Raw genomic sequence first — 21,755 nt, 5'->3', positions numbered from 1 at the left:
ACTTAGACCCTGGGGCGGCACGTGGAGTTACGGGGCCTGCATAGATTGCGATTCAGTGTGGCAGGCAGGACCGAGAGCTGGACACAGCCAAGATGGGCTGCCAGGGCTCAGTGACGGCGGCGCACCGGGTGCATCCAGGCAGACCGGGGGCTGGGATGGGATGCTGACAGTTCAGTTCCAGGGTCCTGCCTTGGGAGTCTCTGGCACTCAGGAGCCAAAATGAGAAGTGAGTTTCCAAATTGCCACCTCTCCACTCTGTGTGTGTGTGTGTGTGTGTGTGTGTGTGTGTGTGTGTGTGTGTGTAAGAGAGAGAGAGAGAGAGAGAGAGAGAGAGAGAGACAGACTGACTGGATTAATCCCAAGGACATTCTACCTCCGGGCTACACCCCCAGCCCTATTTTTTATTCTTTATTTTGAAACAGGGTCTCACTAAGTCACAGAGGGCCTCACTAAATAGCTGAGGCCTCCCAAGTGCTAGGATTACAGGCATGCACCACCACACCTGGCTCACCATCTTTTTCTTTTCTTTTTTTTTTTTTTTTAGTATAGGGGATTGAATCCAGGGACATTCTACCTCTAAGCTATACCTCCAGACCGATTTCATTTCTTTTTTCTTTTTTTTCTTTTTCCAGTACTGGGGATGAAACCCAGGGGCATTCTACCTCCGAGCTACACTCTCAGCCCCTATTTTTTTTTATCCTTTATTTTGAAACAGGGTTTCACTGAGTTGCAAAGGGCCTAAGTAGAGGAGGCTGTCTGTGAACCACGATCCTCCTGTCTCAGCCTCCCAAGTACTGGGATTACAAGCGTGCACCACCACGTCCGGCTCACCGTCTCTTCTTGTAATCTACTTCGGCTTGCGGCTCCTGTGGGAGCTGCACACCTCTCCCGATCTCCTAAGCACATGCACACCGAGTCCCGGGGTGGCCGGCGTCCCTGTGACCTCTGGCCTGGGGCGTCTCACAATCCCATGCTCTCCTAAGTGTGATTTCTTTGCAGGCCGACGGAAGGGGAAAGGACCGAGCGTCTCATCAAAGCCAAACTCCGAAGCATCATGATGAGCCAGGATCTGGAAAACGTCACTTCCAAAGAAGTGAGGGGAACTTTTCCCCAGGGGACAGGCCTCCGCTTCTGGGACGCTGGTCCTGAGGCCGTCGGCAGCAGCCGCCCGGATCCAGTTGCCTTGGGGGCTCTTGGCTGCAGGGCCTCTCGGCAGGGTCAGGGCCTGGGAGTCACAGGAGCGGGAGTGCAGAGCTGTGTGACCGTAGACGTGTTCCTTGACCCCTTGGAATAACAAACTTCCTCCCCTTGTGTAGGCTGAGTAACCACATTCCTTCCTCCTGTGCACGGGCTCCGTGTGTGTCTAAATGTGGCACTCTGGGATGGGGGCGAGCACAGTCTTTGAAAACAGCCACACAAGCGGAGCATGGTGGCGCACGCTTGGAATCCCAGGCCTTTGGAGGCTGAGACAGGAGGATCACGGTTGCGGTTCGTGGCCAGCCTCAGCTACTTAGTGAGGCCCTCCACAACTTAGACCCTGTTTCAAATTAAAAGAATAAAAAATTGGGCTGAGGACGTAGCTGGGAAGTAGAATGCCCCTGGGTTCATTCCTCAACACCACAAAAAAATAAATAAAATAAAAGGGCAGTGGGTATTGCTCAGTGATAGAATGCCCCTAGCCTCAATCCCTAGTACTATACACACACACAAAATGTCATATACTATCTTTTTGTTAATAAGCCCTTTCTTCCTTTCTTTCTCCCTTTCTTTCTTTCTTTCTTTCTTTCTTTCTTTCTTTCTTTCTTTCTTTCTTTTTGATGCTGGAGAATGAACCCAAGGACCTTCTACCTCTCTGAGCTATATCCCAGTCCACCCTCACCCCCTTTTTTTAAACAAGATTGCACTAGGTTACTGAGAATCTAACTGACTAGCTGAGGCTGTCCTCCACCCTATGATCCTCCTGTCTCAGCTTCCCAAGTAGTGGAATTACAGGCGTGCGCCACTACACCAGCTTTTAATGAACAGTAATTTTGTATTTATTTATTTAGGTACTGGAGATTGAGCCCAGGGTCATCCTAGCTAAAAGCTGTACCCCCAGCCCTTTTTATTTATTTTATTTTTTTGTTTTGAAACAGAGTCTTGCTAGGTTGTTGAGAATCTCACTGAATTACTAAGGCTGGTCTTTTTTTTTCTTCTTTTCTTTTCTTTTTTTCTTTTCTTTTTTTTTTTTTTTTTTTTTTTTTTTTTGGTGCTAGGGATTGAACCCCAACGCATTCTAACTTCAATCTACATCTTCAGTCCCTTTTTTTTCCAGTACTGAGGATGGAACTCAGGGGCATTCTCCCTCCAAGCTATACCCCCAGCCCTATGTTTCTATTCTCTATTTTGAAACAGGGTCTCACTGAGTTGGAAAATACCTCACTAAGTAGCTGAGGCTGTCCACAAACCTCAATCCTCCTGTCTCAGCCTCCCAAATGCTGGGATTACAAGCATGTGCCACCATGCCCGGCTTCCTCAGACTTTTTTATTTACCTCTGAGCTATACTCCCAGACCTATTTTATACTTTATTTGGAAACAGGGTCTCACTAAGTTACTGAGAGCCTCACTAAGTAGCTGAGGCTGGCTTTGAACCTGTGTGATCCTCCTGTCTCAGCCTCCCAAGTGCGGGGATTTAGAAGTGTGGGCCACTGCACCGGCTCTAAGTAATAATTTCAAAAGTCATACTGTGACAGCTTCCCAAGCGAGAGGAAACTGACTTGACATTCTCTGTTATGAAATTGATGTTTCATTGTTAAAGTGCCAGTGCTTTGAGCTCATTAGAATAGAGTTCATGAAGATCAGATTTCTTGCTTGAAATAACAAACTTCCTCCGGTTGGATGGATGCGTAGGCTGAGTAACCCGTATTCCTCGTGCATAGTAACTACCTCCTACGCACGCGCTCCGTGTGTGTCGAAATGTATTACTCTTGCAGCGGGGCCTGGTGGCGCATACTCGTAATCCCAGCATTTGGGAGGATGAGACAGGAGGATCGTAGTTTGAGGACAGACTCAGCTATTTAGTGAGGCCCTTTGCAACTCAGACCCTGTTTCAAAAGAAAGAATAAAAAACAGGACTGGGGTGTAGCTCAGAGGTAGAGTGTGCCTGGGTTCCATACCCAGTACTACCAAAAAAAAAAAAACACTCTCTTTGAAAACAGCTATAGAGCCGGGCATGGTAGCACACACTTGTAATCCCAGTACTTGGGAGGCTGAGAAGGAGGATCGCGGTTTGCGGACAGCCTCAGCTACTTCATGAGGCCTTTTGCAACTCAGTAAGACCCTGTTTCAAAATAAAAGAATAAAAAATAGGGCTGGGGGTATAGCACAGAGATAGAATGCCCTTAGGTTCCCCAGTACCGCAGAGAGAGACAGACAGACAGACACAGAGAGAGAGACAGAGACGGGGGGGGGGGGGGGCACCACAGTTTGTAGCGTGATTTTAAACATTTGGACGTGAGCAACGGTTTCCTTTAACAAACCGCTTTTCCTAATATTCTCTGCTCCACAGATCCGTAACGAATTAGAGAAACAGATGAACTGTAATTTGAAGGAATTCAAGGAATTTATAGATAACGAGATGCTGCTCATCCTGGGACAGATGGACAAGCCCTCCCTCATCTTCGACCATCTTTACCTTGTAAGAGGCGCGGCCCGTGGCGGCGCCTGCTTTGGGGGATCATAAATCACACCTTATCATTTGGACCTTGAAGCAAAAAAAAAAAAAAAAGGCAAGAGCCTGGAGCGTCTGGGGCTCCCGGCCGCCTCTGCCGAGACCTCCCCTCTGAGCCCTCCTCGGGCCCCAGGCCCCACGGTCTCCGGCAGCGGCAGATTTTGAGATGCGGCTCCGGCTGAGCCGCGGAGGGTTGTTGAAAGCGACTCCGCTGGCCCGTGTCGGGCCCACGCAGACCTTTGTCATCTGCAATCACAGACACACAGGCCACGGAAGCCCAGTTACGATGGACACCCGTCCACTAAGGCCCGGGACCGTGCCCAGGTGTCCCGGGACAGGAGAGACATCGGCGCGCACAGACCTCAGGGCGGGCCAGAGCTTCTCCTCCCAAGCGGTGCACACAGAGCCGCGGGAGGGCGGCTGGGCCGGGCCGCAGAGGCTCCGTGTGGCTCGGGCTGACTCCCCGTGCCTCCGGCTGGTGTGCCGAGTGTCTCCATGCTAGGATCTCCCCAGAACGCAATTTCAAAGTTACAGACTATAGAGGAAGGCCGTTATTAAAGTTAGAGGGCCCTGGCGAGGGGGATGAAAGCCAGGCTCAGCGGCCGAGGCTCGGCTCCCCCCGTTCCCGTCCCGCTTGGAGCTGGTCACTCGCCTCTTTGTCTTCATCCTGTACCTCAGGGGAGGACTAGAAATCTACATCGAGCCGGGCGCGGTGTCGCATGCTTGTAATCCCAGCATTTGGGAGGTTGAGACAGGAGGATCATGGTTCCGCAGATACTTAGTGAGGCCTTTTACAACTCAGTGAGACCCTGTTTTTATTTATTTATTTGTTTGTTTATTTTGGTGGTACTGGGGGCGGAACCCAGGGGCTTTCTACCTCCAGGCTATACTCCCAGACCTATTTTATATTTTATTTGGAAACAGGGTCTCACTAAGTTGCCGAGAGCCTCACTAAGTAGCTGAGGCTGGCTTCGAACCCATGCGATCCTCCTGTCTCAGCCTCCCAAGCGCTGGGATTACGAGCGTGCGCCACCACGCCCAGCTTATGAGACCCTGTTCTAAAATAAAGAATAAAAAGTAGGGCTGAGCTGTGTAGCTCGAACGTAGAATGCCCCTGGGTTCCTGCCCCAGTACCGCACCAAAAAAGAAAACAAAACTTCACATCCAAGGTGCTGGGCTATTCCCATCCGCACCCGTCATAAGGGGTCGCCATGCATTGCTAGAGGAGGCTGGGCCTCACGGGAAGACGGGCAGGTACGGGCAGCTGAAGGAAGGAGTGACTTAGCTTCCTGCAGGAAGTTGGCCAGAGCCCTGCAGCTGTCTGTCATGATGTCTACATAGCTGTTTGTGTTCAACAGATGTATATGCTCATATCTTCCTATACATTCATGCTTACACATTTAGACGTGTATAGGCGTGTGGATCTGGGATGTATACAGGGAGCGCCAGGCACGGATCTTGTCCCCGGAGGCAGGGACCAGGAGGCACTTCCCTCCTGTCTCTCCACTAGGTGGTGGTCATGGCTAGAGGATGCTCCCGGGTGCTCTGGAACCCTGGTCGTTTTGTCAGTGGAGTTTGGCGTTTGATGTCATATTTTCCATGAGAGATACTAAAGGAATTTTTATGGTGGAGGCAGTCTCTCAAATATGAACACGCGGCTCACAGCGCACGCCGGGAGCCTGCGCCTGCGCCCGGGAGCTGCCCTCTGGGGCCCTCGGGAAAGGAAGCTGGCCGGGAGACCGAGACACAGGCGCCTTTGCCCTTTGTGACTACGGCGCCTGCGTTTCCTAGGGGCAGAACCTTCCCTCTGCCTTTGTATTTTCCCTTTCACATTCTTTGAATGCTCAGGAACGGAGGGTTCATTTATTTTTATTGGTAATTATAGTGTAATTCAAAGTGATAGAAACGTACATATATATGTATTTGGTGTATTTCCGTCTATATCACCCCCCTGGGTTTATTTATTTTGCATTACTGGGGATGGGACCCAGGGGTGTTCTACCTCCAAGCTACACCCCCAGTGCTATTTGTTATTCTTTATTTTGAAACAGGGTCTCACTAAGTTGCGGAGGGCCTCACTAAGTAGCTGAGGCTGTCCTCGAACCATGATCCTCTGGTCTCAGCCTCCCTAATGCTGGGATTACAAGCCATGCCCTGCTCTAATGATACCATTTCTAAAAATAGTGAGTGAACACCGGGCGTGGTGGCGTACACTTGTAATCCCCGGGCTTGGGAGGCTGAGACAGGAGGATTGCATTGGTTCGAAGCCAGCCTCAGCTACTTAGTGAGGCTCACAGCAACTTAGTGAGACCCTATTTCAAAATAAAGAATAAAGCCGGGCGTGGTGGCGCACGCTTGTAATCCCCGCGCTTGGGAGGCAGAGACAGGAGGATCGCGCAGGTTCGAAGCCAGCCGCGCACGCTGGCTTAGGAGACCCTGTTTCCAAATAAAAATGTAAAAATAGGTCTAGGAGTGTAGCCCGGAGGTAGAAGGGCTTCCAGGAACCCCAGTACCACCAAAAAGAAAGAAAGAAAGAAAGAAAGAAAGAAAGAAAGAAAGAAAGAAAGAAAGAAAGAAAGATAGCACTGGGGGTGTAGCTCGGAGGTAGAATGCCCCTGGTTTCCATCCCCAGCAATGAAAAAAAAAAAATAGTGAGTGAACACATTTTGTAGAAAGTAAATGTAAACCAAGCTGGGCGTGGTGGGGCAGACCTGTAATCTCAGTACTTGAGAGGCTGAGACAGGAGGATGGCAGGTTCAAGGCCAGCCTCAGCAATTTAGCAAGGCCCCCAGCAACTTAGTGAGACCCTGTTTCAAAACACAGACTAAAATAGGGCAGGGGGTATAGCTCAGAGGCAGAATGACTGGGTTCAATGCCCAGTGCCACAAGAAAAAAAAAAGAGAGAAAGAGAAGAACTATAAGTCACTAAGAAGAAGAAGGAGGAAGAGGAAAAGGGGGAGGAGGATGAGGGGGAGGAAAAAGAAAAAGGAGGAGGAGGAAGGGGCGGAGGAGGAGGAAGAACAATGATCACCACCCCCCATCTGTCACAATCCCAGAGCTAGTTACTCTTAATATCTTGGTTTATTCATTTCCCTATCTCCTGCTTTTAGTGTTTTTGTGTGTATGTTATTTTGTTTCTGGTTGTGCTGGGAATCAAAGCCCAGGCCTCACACCTCACACCTTAGATTTCTTTTAAGTATCTATACACCTTCTCAAACAAGAAAGAAAGGAAACTTACCAGGCTGTTTATATTCCTTGGGGTTTTTATGTTTTGCTCATGTGGTGTTCCCCTGTGCCACCAAAGAGTCTCTGAAAGGATCATTTATTTTAATGGCTCCATCATAAGGAACCATCATTTATTCCATTGACTCCTTCCTGTTGGACCTTTGGGTGATTCCCACTGTTTTACTGTGAATACCGTAAACATTCTCGCTCCTCGATGTCTGTGGATTCAGGTCATTTCCTCTGGGTAGCTGCAAGTGGAGTTTTATGGGGTCAGGGGATAGGAACTTTTTTTTTTTTTTTTTAATATTGCCAAAACACTTCCCAGAAAAGGTCGACCGGTTCCCATTCTCGCTGGGGATGAGGGGGGCACAGACCGTTGTCTCTGGGGACGGGACCCGGAAAGGAAGACCCTTGCGCCCTCCGGCTGGAACGGGTGCTCATCAGCCTCTTCCAGCTCTCTTGCCTACGGCCAGGGCCGAGGGCTAGGGCCACCCACGCCACCGGGAGCGGCTCCTAGCTGCCTGCGTGCCACACTCACGGGGCTTCGTGTGATTTCTCCCCCAGGGCTCCGAGTGGAACGCATCCAACCTGGAGGAGCTTCAGGGCTCAGGGTGAGTCAGCGCCCCTTGTCTACACTGGCGGGGTGGGGACCTCAGGCTGCCTGCCTCTACTTGCCTGCTCCTGCTCTCCGAAGTGGCCGGAGGGGCTGATTTGCAGAGCCCAACAGATGTGCTTCACACGGCCACAACCTGAATAATTCATGGGTTTGTAGATTTTTTTCTTTTCGTTTCTGGAGTCTTGTACGGTTGTGTGTGTCAGGAGAAGCTGTCTACACTCAGATGGTCTATAGGGAACCTGGACCTGCCCAAGCTCCCAGCTTCCTCCTGCCATCTTGCTGTCCTGCGGAGTTGGTAAAAGTCCGCGCACAGGTGCACTTTCTGTGTGTGGTGCTGGGGATTGAGCCCCGGGGCATTCTAAGGTGCACCCCCAGCCTAATTTTTTTTTTTTTTTTTTTGGTGGTACTGGAGATGAAAACCAGGGGTACTTTACCTCCAAGCTCTACCCTCAGCGTATTTTTTTATTATTCTTTATCTTCAAGTAGGGTCTCACTGAGTTATGGAGGGTCTCACTATGATTTTGGAACAGGGCCTCACTAAGTTGTGGAGGGCCTCACTAACTACCTGAGGCTGGCCTCGAACCTGGATCCTCCTGTCTCAGCCCCCCAGATGCTGGGATTACAAGCCGCGCCCCCACGCACACCTAAGGGGTGCACTTTCTGTTGACTCTGGCCAGTCAGCATCCCTGACACCCGGACCGCCCCGGGCTCTGTCAGAGGGTAGGGTTTTGGTCCCTGCTGAGAATCTCGCAACCAAATGCTCATTGTTGGCCAGAAACATATGCCTACCCGTGAGAAAGAAAATGTTCAGCAGCAGAAATGAAAAACATTGCCGGGCACGGCGGCACACGCTTCTAATCCCAGCATTTGGGAGGCTGAGACAGGAGGATCACGGTTCGAGGGCAGCCTCAGCTACTACTTAGGCCCTCTGCAACTCAGTGAGACCCTGTTTCCAAATAAAGAATAAATTAAATAAATAAATAAATAAAATAAAAATAATAAAAATGAATAAATAAAAATGAATAAAAATAAATAAAAAATAAATAAAATAAAAATAATAAAAAGAAATAAAAAGAAAGAATAAATAAAGAAATAAAGAATAAATGAATAAATAAAGAATAAATAAAGCTCAGAAGTAGAATGCCCCTGGGTTCCATCCCCAGTACCGAAAATTAATTAATTAAATAAATAAATAAATAAATAAATGAAATGAAATGAAAAACGTTGAAACCTAGACCTTCAAGAACATATGTCTGGACTTTATTTTTTATTTTTTTATTTTTTTTTTTGGTGGTACTGGGGTTCCTGGAAGCCCTCCTTCCTCCAGGCTACATTCTCAGACCTATTTTATATTTTATTTAGAAATAGGGTCTCTTAAGCCAGCACGGCTGGCTTCGAACCTGCGCGATCCTCCTGTCTCCGCCTCCCAAGCGCGGGGATTACAAGCGTGTGCCACCATGCCCGGCCGGACTTTATTTTTTTTTTTTAACAACACAGCCGCAAAATCACCATTCTGTGGGTTTGACATGATAGCATTTTTGAACTACTACATTTGAAAACCAAGACTAAACAAATCTTAAAGTATATCTTTAGAACTACTGGTTAAGATGTGTTCTTTCAACAGAGTAGTCTTCAAATGTGGGGTAGAGTGTGTTGCTGGGAATAGATGCTTTTCTTCCTCTGAGCTACACACTCAGCCCTTTTATTTTATTTATGTATTTATTTATTTTTGAAGCAGGGTCTCGCTAAGTTGCTGAGCCTGACCTCAAACCTGCAATCCTCCTGTCTCAGCTTCCCAAGTGCTGGGATTATAGGTGTATGCTACCATATCCAGCTTCAAGATCTTTGGAAAACTATTTAATAAAATAAACTTCTCCTGAAATAAAATTACAGATTATGTTTGGAGAACTACAGAACCTGAGTCAACAGTTTCACAAATTTTTATTTATTTACCTCCTGCCTTGTTTCAGAAGAATTTGAAGGCAGTTCCCAAAGACTTAAATAATAGAATGGTATATTTTGCTTTTTAATGATTTTAGAGTAGAAACTATTGGTTTTCGAAAGCTTCTGTATATAATTAATAATTGCAAATTTTAAACTTTAATTTTTTGCAGTACTAGGGGTAGAACCGAGGGGCATTTACCTCCAAGCTACACCCCCAGCCCTATTTTTTATCCTTTATTTTGAAACAGGGTCTCACTGAGTTGCAAAGGGTCTCACTAAGTAGTAGCTGAGGCTGTCCTCGAACCACAATCCTCCTGTCTCAGCCTCCCAAATGCTGGGATTACATGCGTGTGCCGCCATGTCCAGCTGAGGTTTTTTTTTTTTTTTTTTTTTAATAAGGCCTTTTAAACAAAGAATATTTCATATAAATATAATACATTCTCATTATTTGGAGGGAATACCAAAAATAATTACTATTAAGTAAAAATAAAAGTTTCACCACAAACATATACACTTTATGCATATTTGATTTTTTTCTATTTTTTTTTTTTTTTTTTTTTTCAGTATTAGCAATTGAACCCAGGGGCATTCTTTCTCCAGACACACTCCCAGTCCTTTTTCTTTTTTATTTTAAAACATGGTCTCACTAACTTGCTGAGGCTGGCGTTGAACCCACAATCCCCCTCTCTCAGCCTCGCAAGTACTGGATTTACAGGCAAGCTCCACCATGCCTGGCTCTCTGCTGATTTTTGATTCCTTTGTTGTTGTTTTTTGTAGTTCCTTATTCTGATTTTTGATTCCTTTGTTGTTGTTTTTTGTGGTTCCTTATTCTGATTCTCCATTCCCCCACCCATCTTTTTCTCATTGCAGGGTTGACTATATTTTAAATGTCACTAGAGAAATAGACAACTTTTTTCCTGGTCTGTTTGCATACCATAACATCCGAGTGTATGACGAGGAGACCACAGACCTTCTTGCCCATTGGAATGAAGCGTATCATTTCATAAACAAAGCCAAGTAAGTGGGCAGGGGAGCTGGTCAGAGGGAGAAAGTGACCAGCAGGGGGGCCAGGTGGGCAGATAGGAGTGGCGGTCAGTGCCGGACACAAAGGCAGTTGCCTGAGGGTCCCCGGATCTCAGAAGTGGGGAAGGAGTTAAGTCTTCTCCAGGTGGAGGTCCCAGTGAGCTTACTCCCACCCACCTGTCTTTGATTGTGACACTGACTGACCCCAATGTTTGCCATTGGCACTGTTTACAGGCAACGCTCCAAGACCGCGTGCATGCTAGGTGCACTAGGAAGCTTTTCCCCTAGGGGGGAGGGGGCACGTATTGGGCTTTGGGGACTGCTCCCCAGAGAAGAAGAGCTATCTCTTAAAGTGAGTTCTTGGGCCCCTGAGCAGTGACCCCATCTACTTACCCACCCTATTCTCCCGTGGAACAACTAACTGCCTTACTGAAGTCCAGAGCGGAGATAGCCCTGAGATGCTATCAAGAGAAACACCCCAGGCTTTTGTACCCGTCCAGGTCAAAGCTACCTGGGGTGTCCTTACCACATCCTACCGCCTTGCTTTCCCAACAAGGGACAGACCTGAGGCCGGCTCCCACTTGGCGGGCCGCCTTCTGTGCAAACGGAGACTCACGGGTGCCTCCCTTGACCAGCACCCGATCCTTCGCCTCTGCTGGCTTTTCTGTGTTTGGCAAATCAGCCACACCCGGCCCGGTGCCTCTTTACAAATATCAGGTCAGCCCATCTTCCTCCTCTGGCTTCTTTCTGCTGTGGCTCTTGCCCTGGGCCCTCCAATCCCCAGGGTTGTGTGGTTTTGCTCCACTGACCCTGTTTTCTACAGTAGTTCACTGTCTGTCTCCAGCTGCTGTTAACAGCTGAGTAGCTTTTGCAAAAGTCCCTTGAGCTGCCCAGTCGCTTCCCAGGAAAGGGTTCTAGATGGTTCCGCCTCCTCCAGCGACCCGGAAGACTCCCACTGGGTCCCTGAAGGCAGCCGCCTGTGGGAGCATTCCCTGCAGAGCCCGCCAGGCCAGGGCAGATTCCTCTTGACTTAATTGATTTTACAGCCAAGTGACTTCCTTTAGCGGGTGTGTGGGATCTGCTCCGTAAACATTAGGACACCTGAGTAGAGAAGCCGCTGGGGATGTTCAGTCTTCGTCCCCCTCGCCCCTGCAGGAGGAACCATTCCAAGTGCCTAGTCCACTGCAAAATGGGTGTCAGCCGGTCAGCGTCCACGGTCATCGCCTACGCCATGAAGGAGTTTGGCTGGCCCCTGGAGAAGGCGTACAGCTACGTGAAGCAGAGGCGGAGCGTGGCGCGGCCCAACGCGGGCTTCATGAGGCAGCTGTCTGAGTATGAAGGCATTTTGGACGCGAGGTGGGTGCCTGCCAGGAGAGAAGGGTTGGCAGGCCGAGCTGGGGAGCCCTGGGCCTCTCGGCACCCCAGCACGTTCCCATCGGGCCTGGCTCCCAGCATGCTCCCATCTACAGCTAAAAGGCTGCCTCTGGGTGGGGGGTTGGTTTGAGAATAACAACTATTGTTTAGGCTGATTAGTGGTTTCCAGGAGGGATCTGTTTTGATTTTGTTGGCACACACACAAAGCTTGCTCTGCTCCCGGATGGAAGGGCGCCTGACTCTTTATCCAAGGCACGGCCTGGTGTGTGGCGTGGGCATGTGTGGATCCTGTTTCCTGAGCACCTGTTTTGTGCCAAGTCCTGTGAGCAGACTCCGCTGCGGGGCAAGCGCCAGGACAGCAGAGGCAACTGCCCAGGTCCCCCTTGGGCACGCTGGGCCCTTATGACAAGGTTGTCAGTTCCCCAAGCCTCAGTTCTGAGTTACGGATTAATGCCTCCCTGGCTAGGCATAGTGGCGCACGCTTGTAATCCCAGTACTTGGGAGGCTGAGACAGGAGGATCGCAGTTCGCAGACAGCCTCAGGTACCCAGGTTCTCCACAACTTAGTGACACCCTGTTTCAAAAAATACAGAATAATGCTGGGCGTGGTGGCACACGCTTGTAATCCCCACGGTTGGGAGGCAGAGACAGGAGGACCGCGCAGGTTCGAAGCCAGCTGTGCTGGCTTAAGAGACCCTGTTTTCAAAAATAAATTAGGTCTGGGAGTGTATCCCGGAGGTAGTAAGGGCTTCCAGGAACCCCAGTGCCACCAAAAAAAAAAAAAAAAAAGAATAAGCCGGGCGTGGTGATGCATGCTTGTAATCAGGACAGCCTCAGCTACTTTGTGAGGCCCTGTTTCCAAATAAAGAATAAAAAATAGCCGGGCGTGGTGGCGCACGCTTGTAATCCCCGCACTTGGGAGGTGGAGACAGGAGGATCGCGCAGGTTCAAAGCCAGCCACACTGGCTTAAGAGACCCTGTTTCCAAAAATAAAAAAGTATAAAATAGGTCTGGGAGTATAGCCCGGAGGTAGAAGGGCTTCCAGGAACCCCAGTACCACCAAAAAAATAAAAAATAAAGAATAAAAAATAGGGCTGGAGGTGTCGCTCAGAGGTAGAAAAGTTCCTGGGTTCCAACCCCAGTACCACAAAAGAGAGAAAGAGAAGAAAGAAAGAAAAAAGAAAGAAAGAAAGAAAGAAAGAAAGAAAGAAAGAAAGAGAGAAAGAATAAAAAAGCAGGGTTGGGGTGTAGCTCGGAAGTAGAATGCCCCTAGGTTCCATCCCCAGTACTACTAAATAAATAGAAAAATAAATAAAAAGAAAAATAAAAAGAAAAACCACTTGACAGGGCTGTCCGCAAGGTTACTATGTATACCAAAATTTTACCTTTATAGATACTTTGTGACCTGGTTCCTGATAAGTTCTCAGTAACTCTTACTGCCAACACCTCTCACTCCCACTCTCAAACCGCCTGCAAAGTACGTTCACCGCTTAACCGGGGGGGATCAAGGATGAACAACCAACTCGCCCATGGCCGCCAGGAGGGAGATGTGCACCCGGGCACGTTGGCCCGGCTCGAGCAGGTCTGCGGTGGCCGTGGCCCTCCCTGGACTCCTGCACTGTTGTGGGGTCCTCAGGCGGGTTTAGAGGCGGGGGCTCCCCTGCCTGTCAGATGCTTGCTGCCCTCGGTGCAGCCTCCACGGGGGTCCCCAGTTCACAGCAGCCTGGCTTTGGAGCCTGCCTGTGGAGCGAGCTGTCATTAATAGCCATTAATGGCCGTGATGCTCCCTGCAACTAAGGAACAGCAGAACTGCCTGAGTTCAGTGGTTGCTGTTTGTACTCTGAGGCCCATGGGAAGGATTTCGGTTTCGGATTTTTGTTTTTGTTTTGTTTTTTGTTTTTTTGTTTTTTTGTTTTGGTGGTACTGGGGTTCCTGGAAACCCCCTACCTCTGGGCTACACTCCAAGACCTATTTTTACATTTTTATTTGGAAACAGGGTCTCCTAAGCCAGCGCGCGCGGCTGGCTTCGAACCTGCGCGATCCTCCTGTCTCCGCCTTCCGAGCGTGGGGATGACAAGCGTGCGCCACCACGCCCGGCTAATGGTTTTGGTTTTTAATACTTATTTTCTTTTGGGGTATTGGGGTTGAACTCAGGGGCATTCTACCTCTGAGCTACACCTCCAACCCTTTTTAGTTTTTATTTTGGAATAGGGTATCACTAAGTTGCTGAGGCAGGCCTTGAAGTTGCCGTCCTTCTGTCTCAGCCTCCCAAGTACTGGGATTACAGGTGTATGCCACCACCTTAGCATAACTTTTTTTTCTGTACTAGGGATTGAACCCAGGGTCATTCTTCCTCTGAGCTACACCCCCAGCCCTATTTTTTTTTTTTTTTTTTTTTTGGTGGTACTGAGGGTGGAACCCAGGGGCTTTTCTACCTGTGGGCTATATTCCCAGACCTATTTTCTACTTTATTTGGAAACAGGGTCTCACTAAATTGCTGAGAACCTCACTAAGTAGCTGAGGCTGGCTTCAAACCTGTGCGATCCTCCTGTCTCAGCCTCCCAAGCGCGGGGATTACAAGCATTTGCCGCCATACTCGGATTACTATTTTTTATTCTTTATTTTGAAACAGGGTCTTACTGAGTTGCATAGGGCCTCACTAAGGAGCTGAGGTTGGCTGCAAACCTGTAATCCTCCTGTCTCAGCCTCCCAAATACTGGCTTGGCTTACGTTTTAAAAATGTATTATGTCAGGTATGGTGGCGCACACTTGTAATCCTCATACTTGTGAGACCCAGTTCCAAAAATCAAAAATAAAATAGGGCTGCGAGTGTAGCTCAGAGGTAAAATGCAGCTGGGTTCAGTCTCTAGTAACACACGCGCACACACGCGCGCACACACACACGAATGTGTTATGAGGTCAGTAACATAAGTTGGACATGTTGGCACACAGCTGTAATCTCAGCACTTGGGAGGGCTGAGACGGGAGGATTGAGGGTTTGAAGCCAATCTCAGCAACTCAGCAAGACCCTGTTTGAAAATTTTAAAAAAATTGAGCTGAGAGGATAGCTCAGAGAATACCCCTGAGTTTAACCCCCAATACCGTGTGTGTGTGTGTGTGTGTGTGCGTAAATAAATAGAATAATAGCATTAAAAAATTATTTAAAACTGACCTGATCTCTCAGACCTAAACAGATGCGCACACTTTCTGGGCTTTCCCAATGTTCGCTTCACTTGTTTACGTCGTCCAGCGAGTGCATATAAATCTTTATGTGCCTTCTGCTCTGGTGCTCTTGGCTGGGTCCTCTTCGTTCCTCTGCAGGACAGGTGGGAGAGGATTATCAATCCGTGGGACAGAGAAGGATGTGAGGGTGCAGCTCACACGGTGGGGGACAGACACCAGGACACGGACGACAGGCGAAGACCCCTTAGCGAGTCTGCTAGGATGTCACCACACGCTAGAAAGTCTCAGAAGGGTTCTCTCTCCGAATGTGATGACCTAGGGTGCTGGGACTGAATTTCTTCCCATCCTTGTGTGTTTTCGCTCCGGCACCTGCCTCACCCCCGTCCTGGAGCCTCTGCCGCTCTCCTTCTTCCTCACCTTCCGCTGTCCCTTCTCCCCACAGCAAACAGCGACACAACAAGCTTTGGCGCCAGCAGACAGAGAGCAGCCTCCAGCAGCCCACGGATGACCCCGCGGAGCCCAGTGGCTTCTTGCCAGAGCTCCTGGGTGACAGCCAGCCGCCCTGCTTGGACGGAGCCGCCCAGCTCGGGCTCCCAGGAAGCCGCACCTCCGGAGCGCCCTCTCTCCCCTGCTGTTTCCAGAGACTCTCAGACTCCCTCCTCCCTCTCCCTGATGATGACACTGACCACCTGGTCCACCTGGAGGACCTGGAGAGGGATGCTCTGCTGGAGGAAGCCGCTCCTCCGGCAGAGGCCCCCAAGCTGGCCGCACCTCCCCAGGAAGGCGCCGGAGCCCGCGAGAAGAGGCTGGAGTTTGGGAGCCCCAAAGCCCTGCGTGCGTCCTGGCCGCAGGCGGAGGAGATGGACAGGGGAGAGGGCCCGGGAGCAGGGAGGTGGGGGCGGCCCTCGGCGCAGCGCGATCGGAGCCTGCTGGACCGGGAGAACCTCAACAATAACAACAGCAAAAGGAGCTGTCCCGATGACTTCGAGGTAGGATGCTCCGCAGCCCCTCTGTCTCCTGTAGCGTCCTCAGCTGGGCCGGCGGCGCCTCTCCAGCCGCTGGTGGGTTTATTTCAGAGGGTAGCTCAGGGCTCATCTGGAGCGTGGAGCCTGCCTGTCCAGCAGGTCAGGGATCTGCGGAGAATAACCAGACCCTCCGTGCCCCCTTCAGCCTGTGCACTACCTGTATCCCTTTTGTGTACACACGTGTGTGTACTGGGGATTGAACTCGGGGACATTCTGCCTCCGAGCTACGCCCCCAGTCCCTTTGGCAGGGGCGAGGATTCTGGAGCCAGGCGGTATGAGTGCTGCACAGAAAGGGCTCCATCTTTGGGCTACAAGCTCCCCAAATGCAAATGGCTTCTGCAGGGCTCCTTTTGAGGGCCTCTGGGTGGCCCAGGCTGCCTCAGGCAGAAAAGCTATTTGATTTCACTCTCCAGGGCTAAGAGTTGGAGGAGTTACCCTTCTCTCCAGATGAGACTTGGGCCTAGAAAAGGGGTCGCCCGGGCAGGTGGAGAAGGGAGGCCCTGGGAGTCCTGGCCCCGACCAGCTGGCCATGTGATGGCAAGTGTCCCCGGGGCCTCTGAGCATCTTGGCTTCTGGGAAATTTGATTTTCTTTCCCTGGGCCATCTGGCACATAGGGAAGCCTATCTCTGAACTTTAGTGAAGGCAAAGCGCCACCCCCAGTGCCCCCCAACCCTTCTTGTTCCCCGCCCTTCTCCGGTTTTGGTCTGGGCTTCAGGACTGTCCTGTCTCACGGCCTTCTGGTCCTCTTGCAGCATGCCGCCATGTTTGGGATCCTTAACAAAGTGAAGCCAACGTATAAATCCTGTGCCGACTGCATGTACCCTGCAGCCAGCAGGGCTCCCGAGGCCTTGGGCGAGTGGCACGAGGACTCGAGCGCTCCTGCCATCTGCACCCAGCCGGCCTTCCTGCCCCACGCCACGTCATCCCCCGTGGCCCACATGGCCAGCAGGCCCCGAGCTCTGGAGAAGCCGGCCTCGGGCTCGGCGGACACCCCCACCTCCCCACCACCGGCAGGCTCAAGGAGACCAGCCGCCAGCGGCCCTGGGGCCGCAGCCGCTCCCGAGCTGCCAGCTAGCCTTTCAGAACCTTCCAGAGAGACCCCGAGAGTCCTACCAAAGCCCCTCCTGTTGAAAAATGCTCACTGTGATAAGAACCCGCCCGGCACGGAAGCGGCAAAGGGAGAACTGTCACCCAGAAAAGACCCGAAGCCCGCGAAGGACCGGAGACTGCTGTTCAGTGGTGAACCAGAGAAGCCCGCCGCCAACAGCTACCTGATGCAACACCAGGAATCCATCATCCAGCTGCAAAGGGCGGGCCTGGTCCGCAAGCACACCAAAGAGCTGGAGAGGCTGCGGGGCCTGCCCGCAGACACGGCGGCTGCCTGCAGGGACAGTGCCACCAGCAGACTGGAGGCCAGCATACCCGAGGAGAACCAGGAGCTGGCTCCCCTGCCGGCCCCGGGCTCCCCAGCTTGGCCCAGCGGAGCAGGGGGTGACGAGAAACCCGGGACCGGCCCCGCGCCGTTGGAAGGACCCTCCCTGAAGAGCCCCCCTCCCTTCCTCTCCCGCCTGGATCACACCAGTAATTTCTCCAAAGACTTCCTGAAGACCATCTCCTACACCCCCACCTCGTCTTCCATGAGCTCCAACATGACCCGGAGCTCCAGCAGCGACAGTATCCACAGCGTGCGCGGGAAGCCGGGGCTGGTGAGGCAGCGCACCCAGGAGATCGAGACGCGGCTGCGGCTGGCGGGCCTCACCGTCTCCTCCCCGCTGAAGCGCTCGCACTCCCTCGCCAAGCTCGGAAGCCTCAACTTCTCCACGGAAGACCTGTCCAGCGAGGCCGATACGTCCACCGTCGCCGGCTCGCAGGAGGCCAAGTGGAGCGAGTCTTCCTGCTTGCAGGAGCCCCAGGTCGCCCCGAGCAAACCCCCAACAACCTCCAAGCCTTCAGGGAAATCCGCTCCGGAAAACTTGAAAAGCCCCGGCTGGATGAGCAAAAGCTGACCCGCCCTTAGCTGCAGGGATTGGGGGTGGAGAAACTCTCAGTTTTACACGATCCCTTCCCCAGTTTCACCGTGCGTTTTGATCTGCCCCTTACATCTCAGTTTGTCTTGCCGTCGAGAGGAGACGAAACAAGAATGAACAACTGTCAGCAGCAGAAGAAAGGGTGTTAACCGGGCGTCGTGGCCCGGGAGATTCAGAAACTGTCAGCCAGCGAGCATGAGACCCTGTCCTCCGGTCCTGTGTCTGAAGATGCGCACGCACATCCGATACTGCGCTCGCGACCTGCGGAGGAGGAGTCCCGGGACCTGTCCTCGCCGCGGCCTGCCCTCCGAGCTCACTCTCGCCCTTGCAAGAAAACTCCTGGATGGCAACATCAGCCCTACCTCTGTCCTTGCTAAGCTTTTTTTGTTCTTAAAACCCAAGAACAACCAAGGCTTGTTCGGGGGAATACAGCCGAGTCAGGAGGGATTTTTCCAAAAGTGACTTTTGGGGTGGGGGCTGATAACCCCCAGAAATGTCATCTGTCAACTCAGCCATACTGAGCGAGGCTGGGGAAGTCATCCGTGTGGCTGTTGAGGGGTGACTCTGCTAAGCGGCGGTCACTGTGCGGTTGAGTCCCCTGCGCTGGCTCTGTTGGGGCGGAGGGACAGGTGTGTGGTCAGCGTTGGGGTCCACTGGCGGGGAGTGTGTGTGATACTCTCTGCTGTTCCTGATGGTGAGGCGTGTGTTGTCCCCATTGGGGGGTGAAGGAATCATGGCTGGGCCCTGTCTGCTGATGGACCGGAAGTGGTTGTGTTTGGGGTTTGGAAGTGCTGGGGTGTCTGACAGGGGCGGAGTTCTGGGATGTGGATTGTCCCCCCAGGAACCAAGCCTCTGGCTCCGGAGATCCCACCTACTCATGTTTGGGGAAGGAAAGGGCATATTGGAGCGCGCAGCCTTCATGGGTCCTTCTCAAGAAGATGTGCAGCTTCTCTGTGAGAGTGACACCGCTGGAAAGCATTGCAGAGGTTTACAGTTGTCCCTTCCGCGGATAATGCGGCCCCCTGTGTCTTCAGCTCTCCCCGGGGCCCATGGCAGAGCGGAGGAGGCTGTAGCCCGAGCCTCGGCCCTGGGGAGCGCCTTTGAGAGCCAGGTGAGCTCACCCCATCGAGAAGCTCCAGGCTCTGGCACAGAATCCAGGGGTTCGTCTACGTCTGTATCCGTGGGCAAGGCAGAATGCTTTTGTAATCCTGGTATTTTTGGGGAGGCTGAAACAGGAGACCGGCAGGTTTGAAGCCAGCCGTCACAACTTAGCGAGGCCCTCAGGCATCTAGTGAGACCCTATTTCAAAATAAAAAGTAGAAAAGGCTGGGAGTGTGGCTTGGAGGTAGAATGGCCCTGGGTTCATTTCGTAGGGGAACGGCTCTGAAAGCAGGTGGACAAGTCTCCGTCCTACGCTGGTCAGAACAGGGCTCTGCCAGCGGCTCTTCTAGAAGGTACCGGGCAAGGGCTTCAGGAATGAGACTAGTTCACATTTCAACCAGGTCAAAGAGTTTTGGCAAGCGCCCTCTCCGGGGACTTTTTCTCCCTCATGTGATTTTTTTTTTTTTTCAATGTTTTTTCACTTCATAGGGATTTGTCTTCCCACTCGGTGTCAATTGAAGTCACCCTACAAGGTGACTATCCAGCCGGGCGTGGTGCAGCATGCTTGAAATCCCAGCATTTGGGAGGCTGAGACAGGAGGATTGCAGTTCAACGACAGCCTCGGCTACTTAGTGGGGCCCTCTGCAACTCAGTGAGACCCTGATTCAAAATAAAGAATAAAATATAGGGCTGGGGGTGTAGCTTGGAGGTAGAATGCCCCTGGGTTCCATCCCCAGTACCGCACACACACACACAAGTGACTATCCATCTGGGCGTGGTGGCGCACACCTGTATTCCCAGTTCTTGGGAGGATGCTAGGTTGGAGGCTGGCCTCAGCAACTTAACCTGACCCTTTGCAACAAAAAGACCCTATTTCAAAATTTAAAAAATTAGAGCCGGGCGTGGTGGCGCACACTTGTAATCCCAGCGCTTGGGATGCTGAGACAGGAGGATCTCACAGGTTCAAAGCCAGCCTCAGCTACTTAGAGAGGCTCTCAGCAACTTAGTGAGACCCTGTTTCCAAATAAAGTATAAAATAGGTCTGGGAGCAGAGCCCAGAGGTAGAAAAGCCCCTGGGTTCCACCCCCAGTACCACAAAAAAAAAAAAATTTTTTTTTAATTCAAAAAGGGCTGAGGACACAGTTTGGAGGTAGAATGCCCCTGGGTTCAATCCCTTATCCCCCCTCCAAAAAAAAAAATGATTATCCACTTATTCCTGGAAGCCTGTTGGGTTTCCCTCCTCGCCCTCAGCCAATAAAAGCTTATTTTCAAGAAATACCAAGTTCGGTATGCCTTGCCAAACAATTTCGTGTGGTAGATCGCTTCTGTGTCAAGATAATCCTTTCAATTCGGTGATGATAGGCTTCCATTGGTTTTTTAATCCCATCTGTGTAAGAGAGTGATAGGTTTTTGAAAACTTCAATTTTGAAAGCCATAATTTTTTCTTGCCCAGTTAAAGCGTGGAGGGGGGGAAGATAACAAGTACAAGGGGGTCATCGGCTCCTGGCAAAGGAACCCATTCATTTTTAGAAGCACGGCTAGTACATCCACCCATATCCACCCAAAACAGGGCACTGGTGTTCTACTAGCAGGATAGATCCAGTGTGTGTGTGTGTGTGTGTGTGTGTGTGTGTGTGTGTGTTGCTAGGGATTGAACCCAGGGCATTCTACCTCCAAGCTACACCCCAAGTCTAATTTTTTTTTTTTAAACAGGGTCTCACTAAGTTACGGAGGGCCTCGCTAAGTAGCCAAGGCTGACTCTGAGCCCGGGATCCTCCTGTCTCAGCCTCCCAAGTACTGGGGACTACAAGCATGCACCACCATGCCCGGCTAGAACCACATATTTTTGGTTTGATGGTTTCTACTCTAGCCTAGAGAAAAGATGAAGATTTTTCTTCTTGGAGACCCAGATCCACTGCCTGTAAACATGACCAGCTGATATTGAAAGTGTTACTTTACCTAGACAAAAGCATTCTTCCAGGATGGCCGTGATCTGGTTTATACTAGTCTCAGAAAAGAAAGTTCATTCCATAAACCCCCCTACCCCAGCAAAGCCAGCACTTCGATGTCATTTGCTAACATAAGTAGCACAGGAGAGAGGGGCAGACAGAGGACGCAGCGTGAGGCCGTGCGCGGCTCTTTTTTCAGTGCTGGGCGTTTTCCTCGAATGCCATAGTTGATTTAAGGAGAAAGAGTTTCCCACGCTGCTCGATACCCCTGGTCCAGATGCTCCTTCCCACATCACTCGCCTTAACTGCTACAGCATGCCAAAAGGTAGACCGAGCTTGGCTCCAGCTTCGTCTTCAGTTGATACGGAAGGTCTCGTCAAGTTTTAAGTATATAAGGAGGACACTGACCACGGAGGGGAAACCAGGCTCTGATGGAAATTGACACGGATACGTTTCCATTTCTTTGGGGTCTGGTAGCCACCACCTCCCTGGTTGCAGGAACTCCCCCAGAGCAATATTTCTTTCTCTGGATCCCCCGGCTAATTTTTCCCAGTGTGGGGACCCCTGCCAGCCTCTGG

The 21,755-nt window shown here is 51.0% G+C and overlaps 1 protein-coding gene across 1 annotated transcript in view; it reads left to right on the top strand.

Annotated features, from left to right (window-relative positions):
* The window catches only part of SSH1 (slingshot protein phosphatase 1), a gene marked incomplete at both ends in the record, with an annotated part of 72,559 nt that extends 54,453 nt beyond the window's left edge, over nucleotides 1-18,106 (top strand). Inside the window, 7 exons of the mRNA XM_080717706.1 lie at nucleotides 1,000-1,093; nucleotides 3,549-3,677; nucleotides 7,500-7,546; nucleotides 10,366-10,512; nucleotides 11,674-11,874; nucleotides 15,517-16,063; nucleotides 16,853-18,106. Of these exons, the coding sequence (XP_080573832.1) occupies nucleotides 1,000-1,093; nucleotides 3,549-3,677; nucleotides 7,500-7,546; nucleotides 10,366-10,512; nucleotides 11,674-11,874; nucleotides 15,517-16,063; nucleotides 16,853-18,106 (2,419 nt within the window). The remainder of the gene's footprint in view (nucleotides 1-999; nucleotides 1,094-3,548; nucleotides 3,678-7,499; nucleotides 7,547-10,365; nucleotides 10,513-11,673; nucleotides 11,875-15,516; nucleotides 16,064-16,852) is intronic.
* Between the last annotated feature and the right edge of the window lie 3,649 nt (nucleotides 18,107-21,755).

The sequence above is a fragment of the Muscardinus avellanarius genome, assembly GCF_963383645.1.
Source record: "Muscardinus avellanarius genome assembly, chromosome: 21".
Taxonomy (NCBI): domain Eukaryota; kingdom Metazoa; phylum Chordata; class Mammalia; order Rodentia; family Gliridae; genus Muscardinus; species Muscardinus avellanarius.
This window is presented reverse-complemented; position numbering and strand designations above follow the sequence as displayed.